The sequence below is a fragment of the Schistocerca gregaria genome, chromosome 2 (assembly GCF_023897955.1).
Source record: "Schistocerca gregaria isolate iqSchGreg1 chromosome 2, iqSchGreg1.2, whole genome shotgun sequence".
Classification (NCBI taxonomy): Eukaryota; Metazoa; Arthropoda; class Insecta; order Orthoptera; family Acrididae; genus Schistocerca; species Schistocerca gregaria.
Window position 1 is genome coordinate 27,373,826 of NC_064921.1, and position 26,906 is coordinate 27,400,731.

General features: G+C 41.2%; 1 protein-coding gene across 1 annotated transcript in view; it reads right to left on the reverse strand.

Moving 5' to 3' along the window:
• Positions 1–9,341: 9,341 nt before the first annotated feature.
• Positions 9,342–26,906, reverse strand: part of LOC126334590 (Down syndrome cell adhesion molecule-like protein Dscam2) — a 696,403-nt gene continuing 678,838 nt past the window's right edge. The window contains exon 5 of the mRNA XM_049996981.1: positions 9,342–9,397. Within this exon, the coding sequence (XP_049852938.1) occupies positions 9,342–9,397 (56 nt within the window). The remainder of the gene's footprint in view (positions 9,398–26,906) is intronic.

Consider the following 26,906-nt stretch of genomic DNA (forward strand, 5'->3'; position numbering starts at 1 on the left):
GGACAAATGTAAGGATGTAGAAGCTTATCTCACTAGGGGTAAGATAGATACTGCATACAGGAAAATTAGCGAGACCTTTGGAGAGAAGAGAACCACGTGTATGAATATCAAGAGCTCAGATGGCAAACCAGTTCTAAGCAAAGAAGGGAAGGCAGAAAGGTGGAAGGAGTATATAGAAGGTTCATACAAGGGTGATGTACTTGAGGACAATATTATGGAAATGGAAGAGGATGTAGATGAAGACGAAATGGGAGATACGATACTGCGTGAAGAGTTTGACAGAGCACTGAAAGACCTGAGTCGAAACAAGGCCCCCGGAGTAGACAACATTCCATTAGAACTATTGACGGCCTTGGGAGAGCCAGTCATGACAAAACTCTACCAGCTGGTGAGCAAGATGTATGAGACAGGCGAAATACCCTCAGACTTCAAGAAGAATATAATAATTCCAATCCCAAAGAAAGCAGGTGCTGACAGATGTGAAAATTACCGAACTATCAGTTTAATAAGTCACAGCTGCAAAATACTAACGCGAATTCTTTACAGACGAATGGAAAAACTGGTAGATGCGGACCTCGGGGAGAATCAGTTTGGATTCCGTCGAAATGTTGGAACACGTGAGGCAATACTGACCTTACGACTTATCTTAGAAGAAAGATTAAGAAAAGGCAAACCTACGTTTCTAGCATTTGTAGACTTAGAGAAAGCTTTTGACAATGTTGACTGGAATACTCTTTTTCAAATTCTAAAGGTGGCAGGGGTAAAATACAGGGAGCGAAAGGCTATTTACAATTTGTACAGAAACCAGATGGCAGTCATAAGAGTCGAGGGGCATGAAAGGGAAGCAGTGGTTGGGAAAGGAGTGAGACAGGGTTGTAGCCTCTCCCCGATGTTATTCAATCTGTATATTGAGCAAGCAGTAAAGGAAACAAAAGAAAAATTTGGAGTAGGTATTAAAATTCATGGAGAAGAAGTAAAAACTTTGAGGTTCGCCGATGACATTGTAATTCTGTCAGAGACGGCAAAGGACTTGGAAGAGCAGTTGAACGGAATGGACAGTGTCTTGAAAGGAGGATATAAGATGAACATCAACAAAAGCAAAACGAGGATAATGGAATGTAGTCAAATTAAATCGGGTGATGCTGAGGGAATTAGATTAGGAAATGAGACACTTAAAGTAGTAAAGGAGTTTTGTTATTTAGGAAGTAAAATAACTGATGATGGTCGAAGTAGAGAGGATATAAAATGTAGACTGGCAATGGCAAGGAAAGCGTTTCTGAAGAAGAGAAATTTGTTAACATCGAATATAGATTTAAGTGTCAGGAAGTCATTTCTGAAAATATTTGTTTGGAGTGTAGCCATGTATGGAAGTGAAACATGGACGATAACTAGTTTGGACAAGAAGAGAATAGAAGCTTTCGAAATGTGGTGCTACAGAAGAATACTGAAGATAAGGTGGATAGATCACGTAACTAATGAGGAGGTATTGAATAGGATTGGGGAGAAGAGAAGTTTGTGGCACAACTTGACTAGAAGAAGCGATCGGTTGGTAGGACATTTTTTGAGGCATCAAGGGATCACAAATTTAGCATTGGAGGGCAGTGTGGAGGGTAAAAATCGTAGAGGGAGACCGAGAGATGAGTACACTAAGCAGATTCAGAAGGATGTAGGTTGTAGTAGGTACTGGGAAATGAAGCAGCTTGCACAGGATAGAGTAGCATGGAGAGCTGCATCAAACCAGTCTCAGGACTGAAGACAACAACAACAAGATGTGTATATTCTCCCTAGAGAGCATTGCTTGAGGCCAACTAATAAAAAAAATTATGAAATTTCGAAAGCAAAATTTTGAAAAACCAGTATTTCAAAGGGCTGTATGATTGGAAGGTTTTAGCGCACTTAGCATGAAAGCCGTCGGTAGCCACTTAAATTCGATTGTGCACAATCTTTTTTTTTCTCAGTGTAATTGAAATTGTAAGACAAAAAACGGATCAGTAAGTCGCTGTAGTTAGTAGAATTTAGTAGAAATGTTCTCACCAACATATATCAAAATTACAAAGTTTCTCTCTTAAACACAATTACTGTAAGCAGAAGGATCTCAGAATTTTAAGATTTAAGTGAATGAGGAGCATATGCATGAATAACTTCACTGATATTCGTTTTCCTGTTAAAAAATCTGTAAAATTTGTTAAGAGTAAAGCAACACTTTTAGTTCGCCTGCATGAAATTCATAAACACAGAAATCCTCTTCCTACTGATCTAGATCACTGAAATAAGAAAATCACGCATGTTAACTACGGTGAAGTGACAATTCCATCAAAATTAGTCACATTCTGTTTCAAAGTGACCATACCATCAAAATGCGTCATAATTCGTTTCCCATTTCAAATACTATTTGCTGTTATAATTGTATGTAAAGAGACATAAATTACACAGTTATTACATTTACAGAAACATAATATTACACAATCGTCTTATGTGTGCTGAGGCAATCACTCAGCATATTGTGTGTGGATCATTCCACGTATTATGCACAAGAGGTCAGCGTGAATACTATTTAAAGAACAGTGGATGAAGATTCTGTCACAAAATCCAAACACGTTCTACTAAGTGAGATGATGAAGTAAGTATCCACAAACATACATGTATAGATAAATCCAGATATATAAGAGCTATACTGCTGAAATGCTGACACACTAATGAATTAGTTAGGCAGTATCACAAGTACTGTTACAAGCTTTGGTGGGTTATCGCTCACAGAAAAACAAGAAAAATGTTCTTAGTCAAAAACTCAAGAGTTTTCTGTCGCAGACACTTCTGAGTAGCTGAAAACCTGCACATTTTTCTTCGATGAAGGACGACAAAATAAAGACATGAATAGATTAGTACTTCTTGCAATATAAATTCTTTTAATATTGCACATTTACTAACTAAATATTTTCTAAAATCTATTAGATTGCGTGGATATTGCCTTTGAATGGCGGTCAGAGAACTCCTGTGCTCAAAGACAATCATTTGAACACAATAGTTATCGAGCCATATTTCTCCTACTTGCGAAATACTTCACAACATAGTTTTTGTACGACGAGTGTTGAGAGACTCTTCACTTAAAACTTCCGGGCTAATAGGTCGTGGTCGAAGTATAAAACTCTCTCCTGACGATTCGTCTCCGACTGCGGGAGACATCCTCGGAGGTAAAGCGGCAGTTCGGAGACGAAACGTCAGGAGAGAGTTTTATACTTCGACCACGGCCTATTAGCCCGGAAGTTTTAAGTGAAGACAATACCGGCCGTGAAAGCTTACATTGTATGAGTGTTGAGAGAGTTCATCACTGTCGAAATTCTATGAAGAATTTTATGGAAGACTCGAGTTCTCTGAGCCTGAACATGTACCATCGCTACCATATACTTGGTTGGTCGCCTCCCATGCAGTACAGCTCACCTGCGTCGATGTCTGTGACGATGCGGTCACGAGACCCTCGCAACCAGGAGGTGACGGCGACGTAGTCCCTGACGAACGACGGCACGTGGCAACGCAGCACTGCCGTGTTGCCAGCCATCACGAACTCGTCGTACACCTGTAGCTCGTAGTACTGCTTCACCACCGCTGCAACACACGGACAACCAGCAAATGGAGCAGGCGGCGAAGAAGTGCACACAGCAACGAAACAAGTACCCACACAGAGGCAGGAAAGCCCTGTGGTACATCGCTCTGGGTTAACTACAAGAACTCCATTATCATTGTCAATTATTTCAGCACCTCTAAGCATGTTATAGAACTATTCTCATCCAGAGCCGGTTTGTTTTTATTTTGATTTATGGCGGGAAAACAGCTAAGGTCATGCGGCGCCATGTCAGAACTGCAGAACACGAAGGCGAAAAACTAGTTAAAAGCGACTAAAACAGATACTAGGAAGAAGGTGCGTAACATACGCCATAGAAACGACGGAGGTTCTGAACTTATGTCCTTAACCATATTTGCTACAGCGGATAAAAACTAAAACGCGATCGACAGCCCGCACGTCTTTCCGTAAAACGGCCGATAACTCAGATGTCAAACATAAATTATAAAGGGAGTGGTTAAAGAAAAGGGCATTCCGTCAGGAAATGGTGAATCGTCAGAAGGTGAGGACAGTGAGCACAAAGTTCTGGGGGAGCAGCACATAACAAATAGCGAAGGCTAAAATGGAAGTGCCCAATAAGCAACCTAGCTAAAATTGTCTCCTCACGGCGAGAGGGCCGAACGAATGTCGGCCAAGCTGCTGCAAAAGATTTAATTCCCCGGAGCCTGTTCCCATGAAGGTAAGATCAGTGGTGATGTCAAAATGACAATACCTGTTGACAGACGGTCACACAGAGAGCATCGGAGGGAATTGAAGAGCTATCGGGCCGAGGTACCAGGACTGCTGCCTTGACAGCGGCGTCAGCGGCCTCGTTTCCTGTCAGACTGACGTGACCAGGAACCCACATAAACAGCGGAGTTGCTCCATCAAGAATGATTAAGTGGAAGCTTTCCTGGACCCGTTGCATGAAGGGCCGTACGGTGTACATCGCACACAGGCTCTGAAGGGCACCGAGAGATTGAGGGCAAATGACACTATTTAAAAGCCTGTGTTGTCGCCGGATGTACTCCGTGGCTTGATACAGGACGATTAGGTCTGCTGTGAATACTGAGTGGTGTTCCGGAAACCGATACCGAAAAACGCCGGTGCCAGTGACTAAGGAACACCCGACACCACAGTCAGTCCGTGAGCCATCAGTGTGCAGAAAGTTATTGTCGCGAAGTTCCGCGAGGAGGTCCTGAAACTTACGGCGATAGAGCGAGTCTGGAGTAGTGTCCTCAGGAGCCAAATGACGTCCAAGGTGAAAGCGGGTAGCGGCACGAAGCCAAGATTTCTGAGCTTTATGACAGACAAGCGTCACCCACCCCCCACCCTCGGTCCCCCCTTTTCCCTTCTACACATACAACTACGCGAGTTTCACTAGGGTTTGTGATACAGCATACAAGTATTCCACTTGGGCGCATCTGCCGCTCCACTCAGCTTGACGCTCCAAGTGGTCACTACTAAATGTGATACGTCTTGTACAGAAATCTTACAGTTATGGCACGTAACATCCCAATCGGTGCCTTGTATCGCTTGGGCCTTAAACCGGACCTGTTCTCATCAGAATCAACAGCATAACAACAATACTGCAGACGTTACAAACGAAAGTTAAAGAAATTGAGATAGTATACGAGGACATTGAATGGGTAATTCAGTAGGTAAAGGGAGATGACAATATAATTATCACAGGGTATTAGAATGCTGCCGTAGGAGAAGGAACTGGGAGAATATCGGCTCAGATATAGGAATGAGAGAGAAGAAAGAATAACTGTGTTCTGAAGTGAACCTCAGCTGGTAATTGTAATACGCTGCTAATAAATGACAAGCGGAGGTGGCATACATGAAAAAAGGTCAGAGGCAGATCCCATCTGTATTACATCGTGGTCATACAGAGATTCCTAAGTCACATGTTGGGATGCAAGATGTGCCCAGGAGCAGATATTAACTCAAATCACAATTTAATAACGATGAAGAGTATGCTGAAGTAAAAGAGAATCGTCCAAAAGAATTAATGTCTAAAGAAGTGTGGCACTAAAGTACGACGGAATGATGAGATACGTTTGAACGCCTCTAAGGCTGTAAAAAATGTGACAATGAATAAGACGACATGCATTCCATCGGAAGAGGAGTAGACTTCTCTAAAAGGGCAATGACAGGCAAATGCACGTAGAAGAAAGTAATTACAATGAAACCTTGGGTAATAGAAGGAATCAAATGGTTCAAATGGCTCTGAGCACTATGGGACTTAACATCTGTGGTCATCAGTCCCCTAGAACTTAGAACTACTTAAACCTAACTAACCTAAGGACATCACACACATCCATGCCCGAGGCAGGATTCAAACCTGCGACCGTAGCAGTATCGCGGTTCCGGACTGCGCGCCTAGAACCGCTACACCACCGCGGCCGGCAGAAGGAATCCTTCAAAAGATCGGCGAAATAAGGAAGTGCAAAAATGGCGAGGGAAAAGAGGCAGTTAAACAGTAATATAAGCCATTTAACAGTGCAATAAGCGGAATGTCCAGAGAAGTGATGGTGAATTGGTTGCAGGAAAGCTGTGAAGAAATGGAAATAGAAGAGGTCGTCGGAAGGACTCATTCAGCATACACAAAAGTCAAATCAGTTTTGGGAGATATTAAAAGCAGATACGTCAACATTAAGAGCAGAGGAGAAAGTCTACTATCAAACGTAAAGGAGAGTGCAGAGACGTGTAAGGAATACACTGCAGCCATTGCGTGTAGGGTGAACTCTCTGATGATTTAAGAATGAATGGAAGCCGATATGGAAGACATAGATGATAGAATATTTCGAAGTTTCACAAAGCTTTGGATGACTTACAACCAAATAAGGGAGGTGGCATAGGTGAAATTCCACCAAAATTCCTAACAACAATGGGGGAAATGGCAATCAAACGGCTAGCGACAAACCACCAGATTTTCGGAAAAACGTCAATTTCGAAGACAGAAAGGGCAGATAAATGAGAGAATTATAGGAAAATCAGCTTAGCAGGTGATGGGTCAAAATTGCTGACACGAATGACATACAGAGGAACGGAAAAGATAACTGGAATCTCTTAGGTGCCGACCAATTCGGCTTTAGGAGACATAAAGGGTCCAGTTTTGACGTTGCGCTTGATAATGGAAGCAAGGCTTAAGAAAATTCAAGAGAACTTCAGAGGATTTGTAGAACTATAAACAGAGTACACTGATGCGCGATGTTCGGAATTCCGAGAAAACTAGGAGTAAGTACAGGGAAATGCCAATAATGTACAATATGTAAATAAGCCAAGAAGAACAACAAGAACGGAAGGTTAATAACTAAGTGCTCGGAGTAACTTCCATAGAACTAGAGGGAAATTTACCGTTTAAAAAGACTGGTGTTTCTTTTAAAACCATTAAAACTGATGTTTACATTTTCTGTTTGTCCTTCTATATTACTTTATTTTGCTGGTGTTTACGTTTCTTTCCAAGTTCTGTTGTCATTAAAATATGTTGTTCTTTCTTTATTAATTATCAGGATAAAAACGTTAGAGAAAGACGTATCTTGGAGTATATTCAGATAGCAATGGAGGATATTGGGTGTAAGTCACAATCAGAGATGAAAAATTTGGCACTGGAGAGGAAGTCGCGGCTGTTCCGTCAAGCCAGTCACGTGACATTAACGATTCGTTGCGTACGTCAGGAAATGTTCACACATTTTCCGCTATAACTTAGCGAAAACCGTAGCTCGATGTAGTCACTCGCCCCGTGTATGTTTGGTGTTACTTTCCTAAGCAGACTCTCCAATACACTGTTTCCGGTATATACTGTAGGAGTTGATGTACCATCTAAATAATTCCATATTACATCTGCCCGATTTTTATTGTTTGCAGACATAAAGTTGGTTAAAGAGGTTTTACTACTGTCTTTTTTTTTAATTTGAAGTTCAAGTTGGAAGCGTTCTTGAATTGACGTATTTAGACTTTTTCAACTGTGATTGATATTTATTACAGGTTCTACTGTATCTTAAGTATGCCGCATGCATTTTCAAACGCCGAGTATGCCGTATGGATTGCGTGTGCTGGTTTTGTAATGAAAACACTGATTTTGCTTGTAGAGAACAAGATAGAGAATTACCTAACCGCAGAGAGCCAGATTCAGTAGTGTTGTGTTTACAGTAAACTGCACGAGACTGGTTGCAGTGCCCACCGGTTATATTTTTTTACTGAACTCGCAAAATAAAACAAAAAGAAGTGTGCTTATCGATTAGGTGATATTACTCAGATCACAGAACTTAGTCCTTGAAAAAGCGCACAGGCAGATGTAGAAATATACCGGACTTTCACTGACAAGAATATGGCGCACGTCTCTCAGTTTCTGTCCTTGTCATTTACAGCGCATTCAACACTTGCGAGAAGAAGATAAAGGTAAATTTTTGGCAATTGGTCATTCGCTAATTTTAAATGACCAATACCGTTTACTGATGATGCCAGATTCACTAGTGGTGACGACAAGAACACTCGTAAAGAACATCGGAGGTCCTATGAAAACACACAAGCCTTTGTGGGGACACATTTTGAACAACGTTTCTCTGTAAATTCGTGATGTGGTATGATAGACGATCAGTCGATTAAGCCTGTTGTGTTTCCAAAGCCTCTTACTGGACACTGTTATCTAAACTTTGCTGGAAACGAGCTTCCAGCATTATTCGAAGAGGTTCATTTTGGTATAGGGATGGTTATGGCTTCCAGTATGACGAGAACTCTGCTTATTTTAGTCGTAGGGTGACATTTCATCTGCACCTAACGTACCGCGGAAGACGGATGGACAGATATAGCCACTTCTCATGGGAACCAAAGATCATCACACCTTACCCTTACAGATTTTTGCGTATGAAAACAGTAGACAGGCAAAGTCTAAAACAAAAGTAAACACAAGGGACGAATTGTTACTCTCTTAAGAGAACTCCATGATGACCATGGAAGAAAATTTTTTGTAAACTACCTTACGTTCAGGACAACACACACACACACACACACACACACACACACGAGGGAGGACTCGTTCAGGACAACACACACACACACACACACACACACACACACACACACACACCCGAGGGAGGACTCGAACCTCTGACGGGGTGCGCCGGCCGAACAATGGCAAGGCGCTTTATAGCGGATGGCTACCCAGCGCGCCACCATCGAAGAGCTACACATGATGTTGTCAAGAGAATTCGAAATTGCGTGGAAGTCGGAGATGGAATTTATTAAAATTAACTTTCTAGTTTATCATTTTTGTTAAATGGAGTGTTTTATTTGATCTATACTACCAGCTCTAAAAAATTTTGCTGTTTCTCCTGTAACATCTCATCTCAGAATGTTTCGCAATTCATATTACAGACTTGTAGAGGGAACTTACTAGATAAAGTATTTATAAGGAGGACATGTCCGGAAATGTAAGGTTTGCATATAAAATAAGTCTGAACATTGTATCACCTTCAAATCTCCCACTTCACAGTATTATGCAGGCAAACTGATGTGTCCTGAAACAAATTTTCGGTGATATGGAGTCCCTTAGGCACAACTGGTCCCATCTCATATGTGATTGGGTAAAGCTTCCTTTGAATATAAAACGAACTTGTCTGTTTTTCAGAAGACATCATGCTTTCCTGACTAAGTTAACTGATTACACTCCGACTTTTCCTTTCTAACAGCGATTATACAATTCTCCACAATGAAACTGCAACTGCAGTGGACAAACTCAGGTGGTCTGTGCAGTCTCCAGTTGAACCACCTCTAACACCTCTGGAGGGTAGCCTAAGAAATCCAAAGAGTGCACACTAGCTCGCTCAAAAACTCAAGACACAAACACTGCCAAGGCTTTAGGAACAATGACAAAAAAACCAAGAGTATCTCGCCCTACTGTAAGGCCTTGCTCAAGGACGGTAGTGAAAAGAAGCTCCACACACTATTAGTTTGTAGAGATCTCTGGAACGAATGTCGGAGGGTGTTAGCAGTCGTTTGGTCACATAGCATCTCTGAAAATCGAACATTTTCTTTGCGATGGATTCTGCAGCTATTGCTTATACTCAGTGATTTGTGTGGATATTATGTGCAACCAGTGACTTCTTTTTTAAATTTCGACAGGATTTATTTCCTTTATAAATAATTTTTAAGAAAGTTCAGTTTCATCATCACAGAGGTACTACAGGCACGTTGTCTGGACCACGTGCAGCTAGACGCTGTTGTCGCGGGTCTGGCGGAAATAACGGAAATTTAGCTGCCGGAAAAGAAAAATGAAACGAAAATATTGGACGTTGTCCAGATAACGCTCCTCAACATTTTCGATCTGATGACGAATCTGCTGTAGTTTGAAAATTAGTTAGTGATACAGAAAAACAAATTGTATCAAAATTTAAGGAAAGCGCCAGATAGCATATTATATCCTCATAAGTCGCCAATTTAATAGTCCCAGTTTGTCATCCACTCTGCATGTAGTGCATTTACTTTACATTCTTGAAATTACATGACTGTAATGACATCATCACGACAAAAATTTTTATTCATTTGCGTTATAGCATTCAACTGCAAGTCTGGCAGTGTTTAACTGAAATGGGTATCCAACATGTACGAACATGGATACAGAAAATTTATACGACGTATGTCATGAACTCTCATGGATTACATCTTTAATGTCATCTAGTTCACATACTTTGTGGTTACGTCGAGTATTTAGTAATTATTTTCTTTGGTACTAAGTAGTTTGGTTTAACTTTCTTTCGGGCCAATAGCAGTCTAATCCCCACAGCCGGTCCTGGCGATAACGTATATTATGTGTTCGCTCTGACGTCCATAGCTACTGTATATTACATAAATGACGAAATCGTGATAACGTCGTGGCCCCACTTTCTCGCTATACATATTTATAAGCGAGTAAACAATAAATTGCTACACACTGTATAATCTGTGTAACCGTAGTGGTGTCATCGGATAATTGAATATCTCACTGCAGAACGTCCTTAATTCTGTTTGCTGCTAAACCCAGCACACGAGTAAAGAGAACAGCACCTAAACGGATGTTGCTACGTTTTTCTTCTCTCTTTGTTTTTTGTTTTTCTTTTTTCCTACAGTTCGCGCCGCTGTGTGCCTGGGACAGTTTGCAGCCTCGACAGAAAGTTAATCCTATTTAGTATTCAGCCTGCGCTGGCTAAGCCCAGACGTGTCTTGCAGTCGTTGTGCTCAGAGTTATTTTCAACCTATGAAAGCATTAACGTTATTACGATACCCTGCTGCGCCTGTTATCTAATGTATCCACGACGACAGATTGCGTAAACTGGGCAACGGTTTTCTCGTACGTCAGATAAATTAGATTACAATGTAATCAAGCCTGATTACTAATCGATCGTTGCTTTTCAATGACGCAAGCAGACTGTATTTTCACTCGTTTCTCTGCTAAGTTTTGTGAAATACGACGGTAGTAACAACACACTCAATGTCTGAGAGTTTTATTATATTCCACCTTGTCATTGTTGCTTTCACCGACAGGGTGGCGCAGTCGTTAGCAAACTAGACTTGCATTCTGGAGGACGACAGTTGAAATCCCCAATAGGCCATCTTGCATTGTTTTTCCTTTATTTGCCTGAATCCTCCCAGACAAATAACGGGATGGTTGCCTTAAAAGGGCACATACGATATCCTTCCCCATGTATTAGTAATCCGACTTGTGCTTCATCTCTAATAACCTCATCGTTAGTTTCGTGGTTTTACCGACATTACTGCATTACCTATATCATCTACTTCAAAATATAAATTACACTAGCAAGTAAAAATAGGTTTTTATATTCCATCTAGCCTCATGGAATATTATCAAAGCATAAATTTGTATGCTTGATTAGTCTCTCAAAGAACCTAGCGGGAATAGATTACAGTACAAAAATGACACAATCGTCATGCTCTCTCAAGGTGATTGTATCAAACCGATGGTTTCTGTGTTGTCTGGCAGACGTTTATTCGGACTTCGAGGTCTTAGTCTTGAAATTATTCATGACGAATATTTCGTTCACTAAAAACTGATAAAATTCACGATCGTTGTTAAACGTGCTGCAACTGATACTGAATCCAGTATACACTTTTGGACGAGCCGCATCAGTCTTGGATTCGGTTTTACTAGAAAAAAGACAGAAAGCTGTGTTAATCTGAAGTTCTAAGATTGTATTCAGGGGAGGTTTCATGACATGTGACAGTACCATGATTCTGCATTTTTAACCTAAACTACAGGTAGCGCAAATAAAAATGTCTAAAAGTTGTATTAAACATGTTGCGCAACATACTTCAACTGCAGAAATGCCACAGATTTAGGGTTCTGGGAGGAGCAGTCATGGTTTGTAACTGACCCCCCCCCTCCCCCTTACGCACAGTAATTTGTCCTCATCAGCACTTTTGACCTGCCACTAAAGCCTACAATTTTGATAGAAGTAACAATAAAATGTTAAACATAAAAATACTTTACAATAATTTTTTACACCAGTGCATACCATATCGCTTTTACATAAGTTTCTAGAAATTACGATTCAGAAAGTACATAATTTAAACTCCTTCTTCCGAAAATTTTAGTTTTACTCGTGTCCTACACTTGATTTAAGAAGCACGGTAGCAGCAAACTCTCAATACTTTCACTGCGTCATAAGTTACGAAGTATAAAAATTGGAGCCAGTCACCACCGTATCAGTCAGTATTCACATATCACTACACTACACTACACTACACTACACTACACGCACAGGTAAGCGTGTTAAAGGGGGGGGGCGCTATTATTTTCAGCTGTTGCCGCCTACGTTTCTGGTATTTTTTTTTATGTATGGATGATTTTTCCCCTTCCATCCTACATAAAACAACTTGGTTTTTGCAGGTCTACTCTGTGGACTCACGAACCGTGTTACATTTGTTGTTGACGACAAACAGGGTTAGTTTCTCTACAGCTGAAAATTCCTTCATCAAAGAAGAGAAGTAAACATTCCTGAACTGCACAGAAGGACAGCTGCGAACATAAGCAACTTAGAAGTAGATATCCTCAATGTAGCGAAGCAGCATAGACTAATGACTCGTAGCAATACATAAGAGAGGAAACAGGAGGAATCTGCTTATTACAGACCAGTAACGCTGACATCAATTTGGAAAAGAATTTTGGACAAGGAAAAGGGATATTGAAATGAAAATTAGGTAGATGGAAAAAAGTAAGTAAACTGTCTATTATTTCTAAAGTGATGCCATACATATTAACAAATTTATCACACTGTAAGACAAGACGGTCGATGCACTTATGGGAAAACGTTTCCGGTTGCCAAGGCCCCCGGAGTAGACAACATTCCATTTGAACTACTGACGTCCTTGGGAGAGCCAGTCATGACAAAACTCTACCAGCTGGTGAGCAAGATGTATGAGACAGGCGAAATACCCTCAGACTTCAAGAAGAATATAATAATTCCAATCCCAAAGAAAGCAGGTGCTGACAGATGTGAAAATTACCGAACTATCAGTTTAATAAGTCACAGCTGCAAAATACTAACGCGAATTCTTTACAGACGAATGGAAAAACTGGTAGATGCGGACCTCGGGGAGGATCAGTTTGGATTCCGTAGAAATGTTGGAACACGTGAGGCAATACTGACCTTACGACTTATCTTAGAAGCTAGATTAAGAAAAGGCAAACCTACGTTTCTAGCATTTGTAGACTTAGAGAAAGCTTTTGACAATGTTGACTGGAATATTCTTTTTCAAATTCTAAAGGTGGCAGGGGTAAAATACAGGGAGCGAAAGGCTATTTACAATTTGTACAGAAACCAGATGGCGGTCATAAGAGTCGAGGAGCATGAAAGGGAAGCAGTGGTTGGGAAAGGAGTGAGACAGGGTTGTAGCCTCTCCCCGATGTTATTCAATCTGTATATTGAGCAAGCAGTAAAGGAAACAAAAGAAAAATTTGGAGTAGGTGTTAAAATTCGTGGAGAAGAAGTAAAAACTTAGAGGTTCGCCGATGACATTGTAATTCTGTCAGAGACGGCAAAGGACTTGGAAGAGCAGTTGACCGGAATATGACAGTGTCTTGAAAGGAGGATATAAGATGAACATCAACAAAAGCAAAACGAGGATAATGGAATGTAGTCAAGACTAGGAAATGAGACACTTAAAGTAGTAAAGGAGTTTTGCTATTTAGGAAGTAAAATAACTGATGATGGTCGAAGTAGAGAGGATATAAAATATAGACTGGTAATGGCAAGGAAAGCGTTTCTGAAGAGAAATTTGTTAACATCGAATATAGATTTATGTATCAGGAAGTCGTTTCTGAAAGTATATGTTTGGAGTGTAGCCATGTATGGAAGTGAAACATGGACGATAACTAGTTTGGACAAGAAGAGAATAGAAGCTTTCGAAATGTGGTGCTACAGAAGAATACTGAAGATAAGGTGGATAGATCACGTAACTAATGAGGAGGTATTGAATAGGATTGGGGAGAAGAGAAGTTTGTGGCACAACTTGACTAGAAGAAGGGATCGGTTGGTAGGACATGTTTTGAGGCATCAAGGGATCACAAATTTAGCATTGGAGGGCAGCGTGGAGGATAAAAATCGTAGAGGGAGACCGAGAGATGAGTACACTAAGCAGATTCAAAAGGATGTAGGTTGCAGTAAGTACTGGGTGATGCAGAAGCTTGCACAGGATAGAGTAGCATGGAGAGCTGCAGCAAACCAGTCTCAGGACTGAAGACAACAACAACGAACGAACTATTGACACGTAATCAGCATGGCTTCAGAAAACATCGCTCTTTTGCAACGCAGCTAGCTCTTTATTCGCACGAAGTAATGGCCGCTATCGACAGGGGATCTCAAGTTGATACCGTATTTCTAGATTTCCGGAAAGCTTTTGACACCGTTCCTCACAAGCGACTTCTAATCAAGCTGCGGAGCTATGGGGTATCGTCTCAGTTGTGCGACTGGATTCGTGATTTCCTGTCAGGAAGGTCGCAGTTCGTAGTAATAGACGGCAAATCATCGAGTAAAAGTGAAGTAATATCAGGTGTTCCCCAGGGAAGCGCCCTGGGACCTCTGCTGTTCCTGATGTATATAAGTGACCTGGGTGACAATCTGAGCAGTTCTCTTAGACTGTTCGCAGATGATGCTGTAATTTACCGTCTAGTAAGGTCATCCGAAGACCAGTATCAGTTGCAAAGCGATTTAGAAAAGATTGCTGTATGGTGTGTCAGGTGGCAGTTGACGCTAAATAACGAAAAGTGTGAGATGATCCACATGAGTTCCAAAAGAAATCCGTTGGAATTCGATTACTCGATAAATAGTACAATTCTCAAGGCTGTCAATTCAACTAAGTACCTGGGTGTTAAAATTACGAACAACTTCAGTTGGAAGGACCACATAGATAATATTGGCGGGAAGGCGAGCCAAAGGTTGCGTTTCATTGGCAGGACACTTAGAAGATGCAACAAGTCCACTAAAGAGACAGCTTACACTACACTCGTTCGTCCTCGGTTAGAATATTGCTGCGCGGTGTGGGATCCTTACCAGGTGGGATTGACGGAGGACATCGCAAGAGTGCAAAAAAGGGCAGCTCGTTTTGTATTATCACGTTGTAGGGGAGAGAGTGTGGCAGATATGATACACGAGTTGGGATGGAAGTCATTATAGCATAGACGTTTTTCGTCGCGGCGAGACCTTTTTACGAAATTTCAGTTACCAACTTTCTCTTCCGAATGCGATAATATTTTGTTGGGCCCAACCTACATAGGTAGGAATGATCATCAAAATAAAATACGAGAAATCAGAGCTCGAACAGAAAGGTTTAGGTGTTCGTTTTTCCCGCTCCCTGTTCGGGAGTGGAATAGTAGAGAGATAGTATGATTGTGGTTCGATGAACCCTCTGCCAAGCACTTAAATGTGAATTGCAGAGTAGTCATGTAGATGTAGAACAACAACAACATGGAACCATGAATGTGCCCAGGCATCCATCCCTTCGTCCGAAGCAAATCGACGGCAATGACTGCGTTGTTCAGGGCTTCACAAATATGAAAATTGCATGGGGCGAGGTCGGGACTGTATGGAAGGTGGAACGTTAGCAGCGTGGGCGGCCCAGTCGTTATCAAGGTTTTGCTGGGAAGAGGTTACACGTCCGCCATACAGTCATCTCCTAGCCCCTCACCCTCCCTGCGAATCCCGCACTTTTGAAGGTGAGAAAAACACATTCGGGGCCGTCGATTTTCTTCGGATGAAGAAGTGCACTCCTGGGTGCACAATGGTTCCGTAATCAAGTGCAAACATTTTTGATGAAGGCAATGACTGTGTTGTCCCACAGTGTAACAAATTCATTAACAGTTATAGCGATTACTTTTGAAACAATAAACAGATTACTTAAATTTTTTTGTTTCGTTTCCACCTGACAGCACCTTATATTACGTTCGAACGTTATGAATTATCTCTAAGAACTCGGTCGAATGACACATATTCAGCACGGTTTAGTAAATATCGTTCTTATCAAACACAATCAGCTTTTAACTCACGTGAAGTAATGAGTGCTACGTACATGGAATTTCAGTTGGATTCCATGTTCCCAGTAAACTTTTAACGCCGGCTTCTAGTCGAACTACGTGCCTCTGGAGTATAGTCCTAGTTGTGCGACTGGATTCATGATTTCCTGTCAGAACTTGCGGAACGTAATCAAGGAAAACGAATATGATATGTGGAGTTCCCGAAGAAAGCGTTACGGGTCCTCTGCTGTTTGTAATCTATGTAAATAATTTAGGAGACAATCTGAACAGCCCTCTTAGATGGTCTGCAGATGATGCCGTTCACCGTCTAGTAAAGTCGTCAGAAGAAGGAAACCAATTTCAGAATGGTTTAGACATCGATATGGTGCCAAATGGGGGGAGCGGGAGACGACGACGACCACGATACCCTATGGTGCAGTTTCACACTGCAGTGGACACCTGTTAGTGTCGCTTCTCTGGCGTTTTTAGTCTAGTCACGAGGATGGATGTGCAAACAGCGCACGGCACCAGTAGGGAGTACACATCGGAGTGGACTGTGTGCATTTGCAGCCTCAGAACTGATTAGAAACAACTGGACAACTGTACCACAGAGTTAAGTATCGGTTACGCGATAAATCACAGAAATATAAACACTTTCAGTTCAACTAAATACGTAGGGATTATAATTACGAGCAACGTAGGTTGGAACGATCATGTAGATAATATTGTGGGAGAGTCGAAACGAGACGGTGTTCAATTGACGGAACACTTCGAAGACACAACAGGTCCACTAAAGAGACTGCCTACACTACGATGGTCCATCCTCTTCTAGAGTGTTGCTGGGCGGTACAGATCATTATCGCATAGGATTGACGGAACACGTAGAATTTCAGGAACGTTAAGTTGTTCTGCTGATCGTGAAACAGGGAGAGGGTGTCACGGAACTGATATCCGAGGTGGGGTGACACTTATTAAAAGAAAGGCGGTTTTCGTTGCAGCAGGATCTTTTCACGAAATTTTGATCACCAACTTTCTCCTAGGAATGTGGAAATATTTTGAAAAATGTCATACTACCGCTTTGAGCTGCGGGTAAAATACTTTATTTACACAACCAGTTTCATTCGTCTGACCACCACCAGGTTCATAAAAGTATCCACAGCATCATGTTAGGCGAAACATAAAATCGTTACGCCAGATGATAAAACCATGAACTAGACACTGTAATAATATCGTAATGGAAATTAAGTCATCAATCTGTAAAAGTTGTTCAGACATCTCTGCGTGATATGAATCTGTTCACAGCGTTAACGCGGATTACGGTTTTAACGGGGATGGGTACATTTCCTAGCACAGTCCTCCGATGTACTTAGGTGTACTTCGCTAAAGAAGTGTTGAGAGTCAACACTAATTAAATATCTAAGTTCGGCACTCTCTTGTCGGCTAGAAGAAAAACAGTACCGTTATATCAAGTTTCCAAGACCACTCCGTTCATCATTTGGAGTCCCAGCCGCGGTGACGGCTTGCTGACCAGAAGCCTACTGCCCAGTCCCTCGCGCGATGTAGTGGAAATGTTCAGGTTGCTGGCTGCGACAGAACCGTTGTCGAGACCTCGTTTGCCGGCCTAAATAGCCACCACGTGGACAGACACAAGCAGCTTTTTTTTTCACCATGTGACATGGCGGATGCATGAAGAGTTGCAGTTTTCCAGGGACTACGGCCGTCGCCGTGCATGCCACCTAGTGATCTGGCCGGCGAGCTGCTGACGCGTCTACTAATTTGGCCGTGGAGTTCTACTGTTGTGGAGTTCCATGGCGTCATGGCTGTAGGGACTGACTCGCTGCAACCCACACGACGAGGAAGTTGTGCGTGGTACTGTCAGCGTCTGATGTCTAGGGCGCCATAGCGCTGGCCAGCGTGTTTTGAAACCTTGTTTTAAAACGCTTCTTATTCTACGTGGAATATGTCAACCACACCCACATGTACACTGAACCGTGGACAGGGTGCAGGGTCACACCGAGAACAGTTTAAGGGACCATCGCCGTTTGTACCCCCGGTCGTGTTACAAACTGTCTGCGACTTTTAAGAAACCTATTCCTGATTGCTCTTTGGCGTACATATTTATGTACGGGAAGAGGAATTTCACTTATGATCTTAACGCACGGAATAATTACTGAGAATTTTTTAAACGGTTTGAGAGGTATAGTGTTATTTAATGAATCTTGATCCATTAAAAAGGTTCACTCTGACGCCTAGAAGAAGTAATAAAAATTGCGCATGTTGTTGTTATTGTTTTTGTTCTTATTCTACAAGATAGGTGTTCTACACATTGGACAATTTTATTGCATTCCTCGCTACTGGTTCAAAAAAATAGCTCTGGGCACTATGAGACTTAACTTCTGGGGTCATCAGTCCCCTAGAACTTAGAACTACTTAAACCTAACTAACCTAAGGACAGCACACACATCCATGCCCGAGGCAGGATTCGAACCTGCGACCGATGTAGTCGCGCGGTTCCAGACTGTGGCGCCCAGAACTGCTCGGTCACACCGACCGGCCTCGCTACCGGTCAGTGCATTCTTTATGAAAAAAAAAAAAAAAAATGTTTGTGATAACTTGTGATCTTGTGCCAATCTACCTTATGTTGAAATTCACGAATGAATTTTTCAGATAATTTTTGTGAGTATGAAATTCATTTCCAGTCTACTTTCTGTTTAAATTCACGAATAAATTTTTGAGATAATTTCTGTTCACGTGAAATAACTGTCCAGTCTGCTTCATGTTGAAATTCCCACATGATTTCTTGAGATAATTTCCGCAACAATGCAATCTCTTTCCAGTCCAGTTTATGTTGGACAACACGAATGAAATTATCTGACAGTTTTTGTTTATTACTGGATATCCTCTCCTTATCTAATTTATCTGTGCATCTATCTTTCATTGAATATAAGTTGTGTAGCACTCCAAAGCTTAATTTTTGCACGAATAACTCAACCCACTAAGAAAATGTACTTCTGCAATGAAATTCTTGAACTCTTTGGTATCCATTTATAACACAAACAATTCTAAGCTTTTCAACAATGCAGTTCAGTTTTCTATAAGAAAACTCGTCAGTTGCACTGTCTAGCGTGTGGCCGCAGGAAAACTGTCGCCAAAAAGTTGTCGCCATCTTTTGCACAAAATGTTTAGCGTTTGTCCTCAACCGCTGCACTTACTTTAAACCGCCAAAATTTCGCAAAAAAGTTACCGCAAAAAAGTGTCCACCATCTTTTGTCCACTGTAAATAAATATTGTATTTTTTCGGTCATCGACGATACTTTTTTTAGGTAATATAATTCGTAACTCATTGGTTTTATACGAATTTACAGTAATTGTAAATTGCAGCGTAATTATAATCGAACCCAAATAGGCACTTTGTTATTTTTCCCTAAACTCAAATGTAAGTTCTATGTAATTGTATATTAAGTGCTATGGTTCTGTAGGTTCACATTAATCTCCTTAACTTTATCGAAGAGGAGAGGAGAGACAGCTGACGAAAGTCTGAAGTGGAAAGACGAAGGGAGAGGAGTTTACAGTTTCTTAGCGTAGAATCTAGTTGCATGTCGTGGAAGTTATTTCTTCGTGGTAATGTTCGGATAGCATACTGCGGAGAAGCGAGTCCACATATTGAGGGACTAGGAAGCAGTTTTGAAAGTTTAGCGACGAACGGATCGAAGATGTTGCCAGAGAGATGTGATGGCGTCATTGTTGTAACGAGTTGCTGACTTGTATGTCGAAACATCGAAATGTGTAAGAGAAAAGGGCCTGACGAGAGAGAAGGAAGACAGAAGAGAGAACTAATGTTTACGGCGCAGAAGATTAATCAAGAGAGTCGACGCCGAAGATCATCAAGTTATGCAGAAACCGAGGTACTAGAAAAAGAAGAATTGTGAGAATTCTCAAGGAAATTTGACTGTACAGAGGAATAGCAGCGCCATAGAAGGTAAAAGCTGTTTATCTTGACTGAGGGAAGAGGAGAAACAGTAAACTATAACATAGTAGTGAACTGTCTAAATAGAAGTGACCATTACTCGATATTTGTACTAGGAAAGACGACCTTGGGAAAGTGTAATAATTATCAGAGCACTTATTAATTTGGAAGTGAAATATTTAATAAATTCACGCCACACTGTGTAGTAAATTACTGTGTGGACCTCCACTGTTATGAAAAAAAGTGCGTATTTGTCAATTAACCCAGTGGATCTCATTTCAACATCATTTTCTAGGAGTCTGAAGGAGTTTGAGCAGCAACGAGGTAACAGTTTGGGGCATTGACGTTTTTTTGAGAATTTTCGTGCTTGCGAAACTACTCTTGTCCATATTCTCATGTTCTGAGATCAGTGGAGACATATTGCATAGCCAGAGATGAACAGTCATCTTCATCTGGCACCACTGCTTCTGTCAGAGATGGGGAGAAGCCATTTTCGTAACAGACGGGAGTGTGAGCAAGTGAAGCTAATGACAAACGGCTGGCAATATTTCAATATACTTAACAGTAAAGGGCAATAGAATAGTGTCTGTTATTCCTGAAGGTAATATTAAATATTAAAACCAAGTACTATCGTTTTCCTAAAAAAAAAAATCTGTCGCGGTGAGATGCTTACTTTTTCTGTATGGAATTCAAATGAGACTCTTCTTTGCACGCCGAAAGTGCTGCAGTGCCCTTTTCATTCCAACGTCTAGTGAGAGACGGCATTGTTCCGGCGTATCGACGAACACCAGCCCGAAGATGAAGAACACAAGAGCAGAGGAGGCTGTGAGACGACGTCAGCCAACAGCCCGCGGACCAGGACCGCACCGCGACAGGAGCGGCCTCTACGAGATGGGAACATGAGCGCCGCTCCTGCCAGCCTCGTCTGCTCAGTACTGACCGGCACAAAGGGAGAGTACTACGACAGCAGTTACTTGTGATCCACATCCATTACTTGCCTGGACACAGTATAGTCAGAAAGACACTGACTGTTTTCCTGTCTCCCATCGCTTGCGACACGTTCTTGTAATACAAAGTTAAGTATTGTCTATCATTTTTATTGAAATAAAAACTATTAATACGATTTCCTTGAATTAATGTCTAGCATTCCGAGAACGCAGCAACCTTTACGCACCTTATACGAGACGAGTAGGCACGACCCCACATGTATTATACCTAAGTTGTCTCAGGAGGTTCACGAGTATTGCATGTCACCATCTCCACTACAACAGCAATGTATCGGAAGTCCCCGATTGGAACATGGGCGAATGCAAGCTCTGATAGGAATTTAGCTATACCTAGCGATTTCATATTGCAGCTTCAGTTGAGATGTAAGTAGTCATATACATATTGTTTAATAAAGTATCAATAAATTCGTAACAGGTCAAACATTTATAGCTTTATGTACGAAAATGTATACTAGCGACATTAATACTCCGTAACTCTGCGCGAATCGAAACTTAATCTTCATGTCTAACTAAACATATACTGTAAATATTGATAGAATATTACACTTATGTATGTGTATGTGGTTGAGTGTGTGTGTGTGTGTGTGTGCGTGTGTGTGTGTGTGTGTGTGTGTGTGTGTGTGTGTGTGTGTGTGTGAGAGAGAGAGAGAGAGAGAGAGAGAGAGAGAGAGAGAGAGAGAGCGGCAGGCAGTGAAGAGATACCCATTTGAGTTTCCGTTAAGAAGAGCAACGGTTAATACATCCTTTATACATGCATAATGGAAGAACAGTATTTCAGTATTAAGAGCATTAAGAGATATTCATATAATTTTACTTTCATTTCCATCATTTCTTATTTACTGAACAAATTGAACAGTAGGGGCGAAAGATTACATCTCTGTGTTAGATTTTTTAGAATCCAAGCACTTTGTTCTCGGTCTTCCATTCTTATTTTACGCCTTTGTTCTTGTACGTATTGTATAATACCTCTCTTTGCCTATAGCTTACATCCATTTTCATGACAAATTCTAATATCTTGCACAATTTTTTCTGTTGAACACTTTCGCTGCATCGACGAATCCTATGAACGTTAGAATGAAAAGAGCCATTAAGTAAACGAAAGACATACTCGTAAAAGCAAGTGTTGTTATGTCCCGTCATTACTGACTGGCGCAGTTTCGGCATAAGAATGGTTTAGAGTGGACTCGAATGTTCTTGCTTCGACAAACGTCTGTCTTCATGGAGAACTTCAGTTCGTGTGCGGCTTGATGCTGTGACAAAGACTCAGATGTAGATACTTCATTTTCATTTCAATTATTATGTATTTGAAGACCTGCTGCCCGATATTTTAAAAATCAGGCCGTACATAATACAGTTTTACACGTAATAGCACTTTGTTCCTTATTACTATCAAAACTTGTTTTGAGCTATAAAACATGGGTAATAACAATGAGTTACAAAGAAAATTAAATTAGTTGGAGAAAACGGAGTGTTGAGATGATAATGTTAGTGATTTAGAAGAAAGTAATAGAGAACTGTGTAGAACCACTGAAGGAAAGGCGCCCGTACGGCTCGAGTAGCAGGTGTGCAAGTTTACGGTTCGATGGGGGAGCACCGCAGCGATTGTGGCCCTGTCCGTCTGGATACCTGGTGTCAACGCGGCTTCACGGCATTCCATCACCCAGACACCACAAAGGTTTCACACAGCACTTCGCAGCCGCATTGCGTGGCAAAGTTCTCGGTCCACCACCGCTTTAAAAAGTATTAGAAAGAAGTATCAATAGTGTGTAGTGACAGAGAAGTTGGGCTGTTTCACAGAACACAATTATGAGACTATATACGGGGTATTACAAAAAGGTACGGTCAAACTTTCAGGAAACATTCCTCACACACAAATAAAGAAAATATGTTATATGTACATGTGTCCGGAAACGCTTAATTTCCATGTTAGAGCTCATTTTAGTTTCATCAGTATGTGCTGTACTTCCTCGATTCACCGCCAGTTGGCCCAGTTGAAGGAAGGTAATGTTGTGGGCTGACGAGAATCCACACGCAATTGTGCAATCCGTCATCAACACAGATTTTCTGTGAACGTTTGGGCAGGAATTGTTGGTGATGTCTTGATTAGGCCCCATTTTCTTCCACCTACGATCAATGGAGCACGTTATCATGTTTTCATACGGGATACTCATCCTGTGCTACTAGAACGTGTGCCTTTACAAGTACGACACAACATGTGGTTCATGCACGATGGAGCTACTGCATATTTCAGTCGAAGTGTTCGTACGCTTCTCAACAACAGATTCGGTGACCGATGGATTGGTAGAGGCGGACCAATTCCATGGCCTCCACGCTCTCCTGACCTCAACCCTCTTGACTTTCATTTATGGGGGGCATTTGAAAGCTCTTGTCTACGCAACCCCGGTACCAAATGTAGAAACTCTTCGTGCTCGTGTTGTGGACGGCTGTGATACAATACGCCATTCTCCAGGGCTGCATCAGGGATTCCATGCGACGGAGGGTGCATGCACGTATCCTCGCTAACGGAGGACATTTTGAACATTTCCTGTAACAAAGTGAAGTCACGCTGGTACGTTCTGTTGCTGTGTGTTTCCATTCCATGATTAATGTGATTTGAAGAGAAGTAATAAAATGAGCTCTAACATGGAAAGTAAGCGTTTCCGGACACATGTCCACATAACATATTTTCTTTCTTTGTGTATGAGGAATGTTTTCTGAAAGTTTGGCCGCACCTTTTTGTAACACACTGTATAATTAGTCTAACGAGTTCGACAATAAAAAATAAATGTTTGTTTAAATGTATATAAAAAGCGTTTCTTTTATTTTCCTTGTTACATGCATGTCGCGAAGATGTGTCGATTGCTATACTTCGAGCGGCGCGGGTGTATCACGTTGCCCGATAAAATACGCAGGTGGTCGACGGCAGAACACGCAACGAGATGCGTGAAGCTATACTACATCTCCAGCTGCGACCATGATCTTACAATGAAACAAGTAAATGAACATTCACTGTAGTGGATATATTTAAAAATGTATTCTCTTTCCGCCCACTCTTCTATCAAGCGTATTTTTATGAAATGAATTTTTTGTTGTGAATCCTACATTAATTCGCTTTATTACGTGCCCATCCTATGTATATAGAGGATGCATATAAACAATGAAACAGTATCCAGAAGTTGTAATGAAAACGTAACAAAAAAAGACTAACATTCATTGAGTGATTTCTTACTACCTGATATAAGATAATTTTGGGAGAACTCAATACCCTAGGGAGGAAATTGAAATTATAGGACCATTATTCAAGAAAATGTAAAAAATAGACTTTCCCGAGTATATGTTATACTTTAACTTCTTTATTTGACAGAACTAAATATTTAATTAGCACAGGTCGTATAATGTTTTAATTATTAGAAAATAAAGCAGAATGTCCATTTCTTTGGGAGATCTTTACAAACAGTTGCGTGTGACAGAGGAAGTGGGAAACAAAAATAAACAAATAACAATACAACTTAAGAAAAAGAGACAATAAATTTTAGCACCTAGTTAAATTATAAAATCTGCATAAAGCAAACAAAATGATTATGTACAATTTTCGCATGTTAAATTGAGTTGATCGTTTCCAACACACATCTCATGGAAACATTTGTTGCACTGGGCAACACACTTGATACATTTTTTGTCAAGAAACGTCATCATAATACGTAGCAACACATTGACCACTTTGTCTTTTGGCACTCAGCAGAAGAAAGTGCTACATTTCTTCCTAACGTTGCTTCGATTTCTGTGTGGATGCCTTCTCTCGAAGTTGTCTTCAGTAATTTTTGGATGTGTGAACGACAGATTACTATACGCCTTCTTCCATAAACCTTATTTTGTACAGATAGCACTGTGATGTTTCCTCAAATGACAACTGAGTAGATGTTGATCAGAAGGGGTCATAAGCAACAGTGATGTCATCTCGTACTCCACTTCAGCAGTATCGTCTGATGTATTGACTAGTGCATATTCAGACACATCACCAGCCAATAGGTCTGTATTACATCGGAAGATCACACATTTTCTACATACACTCGTTGGACTGCCTGCAATTGTTGACTTGTTCCAAGCTTGTTTGAATATGTCACCAAAATCTTCCTTCGTGATGCCCTTTCCGGCGTAATGGTGGACGAAGTTTCGGACATCTGAATTGATGGTCCAAGTGGCAGGTCTTTTGAATATGAGGGCTTCTATCTAACGCATTACATGTTTACAAAAGGCGGAATCGGACTCCCTATAGTACTGCTGCAAACCATTATGGCCACAGAAAAACCTGTCATAGTAAACGTCCTTCTTTCCTCTCGCAGAAATGACTTTTTCCGTTTAAAAATTGAGCTGAAGTCCAGTTGCGACCGCATTTAAAACTCTTCCCGGACCTTCTCTTAATCCGAGCGTATTGTACATAGTTCTGAGATTTGTAAAAAATTTCCCCACTTCTTTATTCAGTCCCTTCGAGCGAGCATAAAATAGTACCTCAGCTTTTCTCATACCTAATTTTGGATGTCTTTCTAGGAAATAATGAACCCAGTCAAATCCTGCCATTTATTGTGAGCAATTAAATGTATGAGAAATATTGTTTCTGTCTGCGTACGTGAAAGCGAGTTCTCTGTTATCAGTAACACTTAACGCAAATCCTTCGGCATCCAGCAGTAAGAAATGCCTTACGAGGTCATCCTCTACAGCAGCAATCGGGGTGGCTCCTTTCCCATTTCGTCGACCAGACTCGTTGCCATTCAGAACTCTTGAACGCAGCGTGTTTCTCGGTACTGTAAATCGTTTGGCGACAGTTTCAAGGGGTACTGTGCCTCCTCTCACTTCGTGAACACTGGCTCACATATCCTCCGACCTAGAAAGACAAAGCTTTTCTTGGTTTTAATACTTGCCAGGCGTTATACGCACCTGGGAAATAAACAATTTAATACGTTACTTCAAATCCGAAATTTTGCGAGATTTCGATTTGTTGGGATCACCACACGTGAGAATGTCTAAATCTGACCGTATTGTACAACCGAATAAGAGATGGCACTTTTATCAGCCAATGGGTCACTGGACTTCCCCCCTCCTAACGAAACAATGTTAACAGCATACTTTCAACAGCAGAAAAGTTATAAATCATTTATTATCATACATATCTGCAAAATACACTGCTATTTCCATTCCTAATCTTACAAATGAAGTGATGTAGCATACGATGGACTCACCGGGTTACTTTCTGCGGCTTCTTTTCGTTGTTTAAATTCATGAGATCAGACATGAAAACAGGATGAAGGTGCACTGAACTATGGAGAAAAGAAGCAAAACGATCCATACGCAATACCGAGCAGCGTTGTATCGTGGCTGTGTGATCACGGTGTTCGACTGCGCAAGGGGAGAGTTCGGTTTAATTCTCACTTGGTCCTTTTTTTTTAATAAAAAAGAATTACTAACCGTCATTGATGTGCCTGTTCGCTTATTCAAATCTGTGTATGTGTCGTGGTGTAACGTCAGTTCGCAACAACGACGTGTCACGAAGGGACCTCCAGACGTACGTACCTCCTATTTGTTCTACACAGGTACCGCATGTTATGCCTCTTGAGCTGTTTTGGATGTTTTGACTCTTAATTCCTTCGTTGTAACATAGTTCCCATCCATTTATTTGTTGTTTCCATTTCTGTGAGAGGTCTATGCGGCATCGCGTATGCTCTCACTATTCGTCATAGAATTTGAGTTGTGTGGTAAAAATATATTCCCTTCGCAAGTATATTTGATGAGTATTGAGAGTAAGCGAGATGCCGCACAAACCTCTCA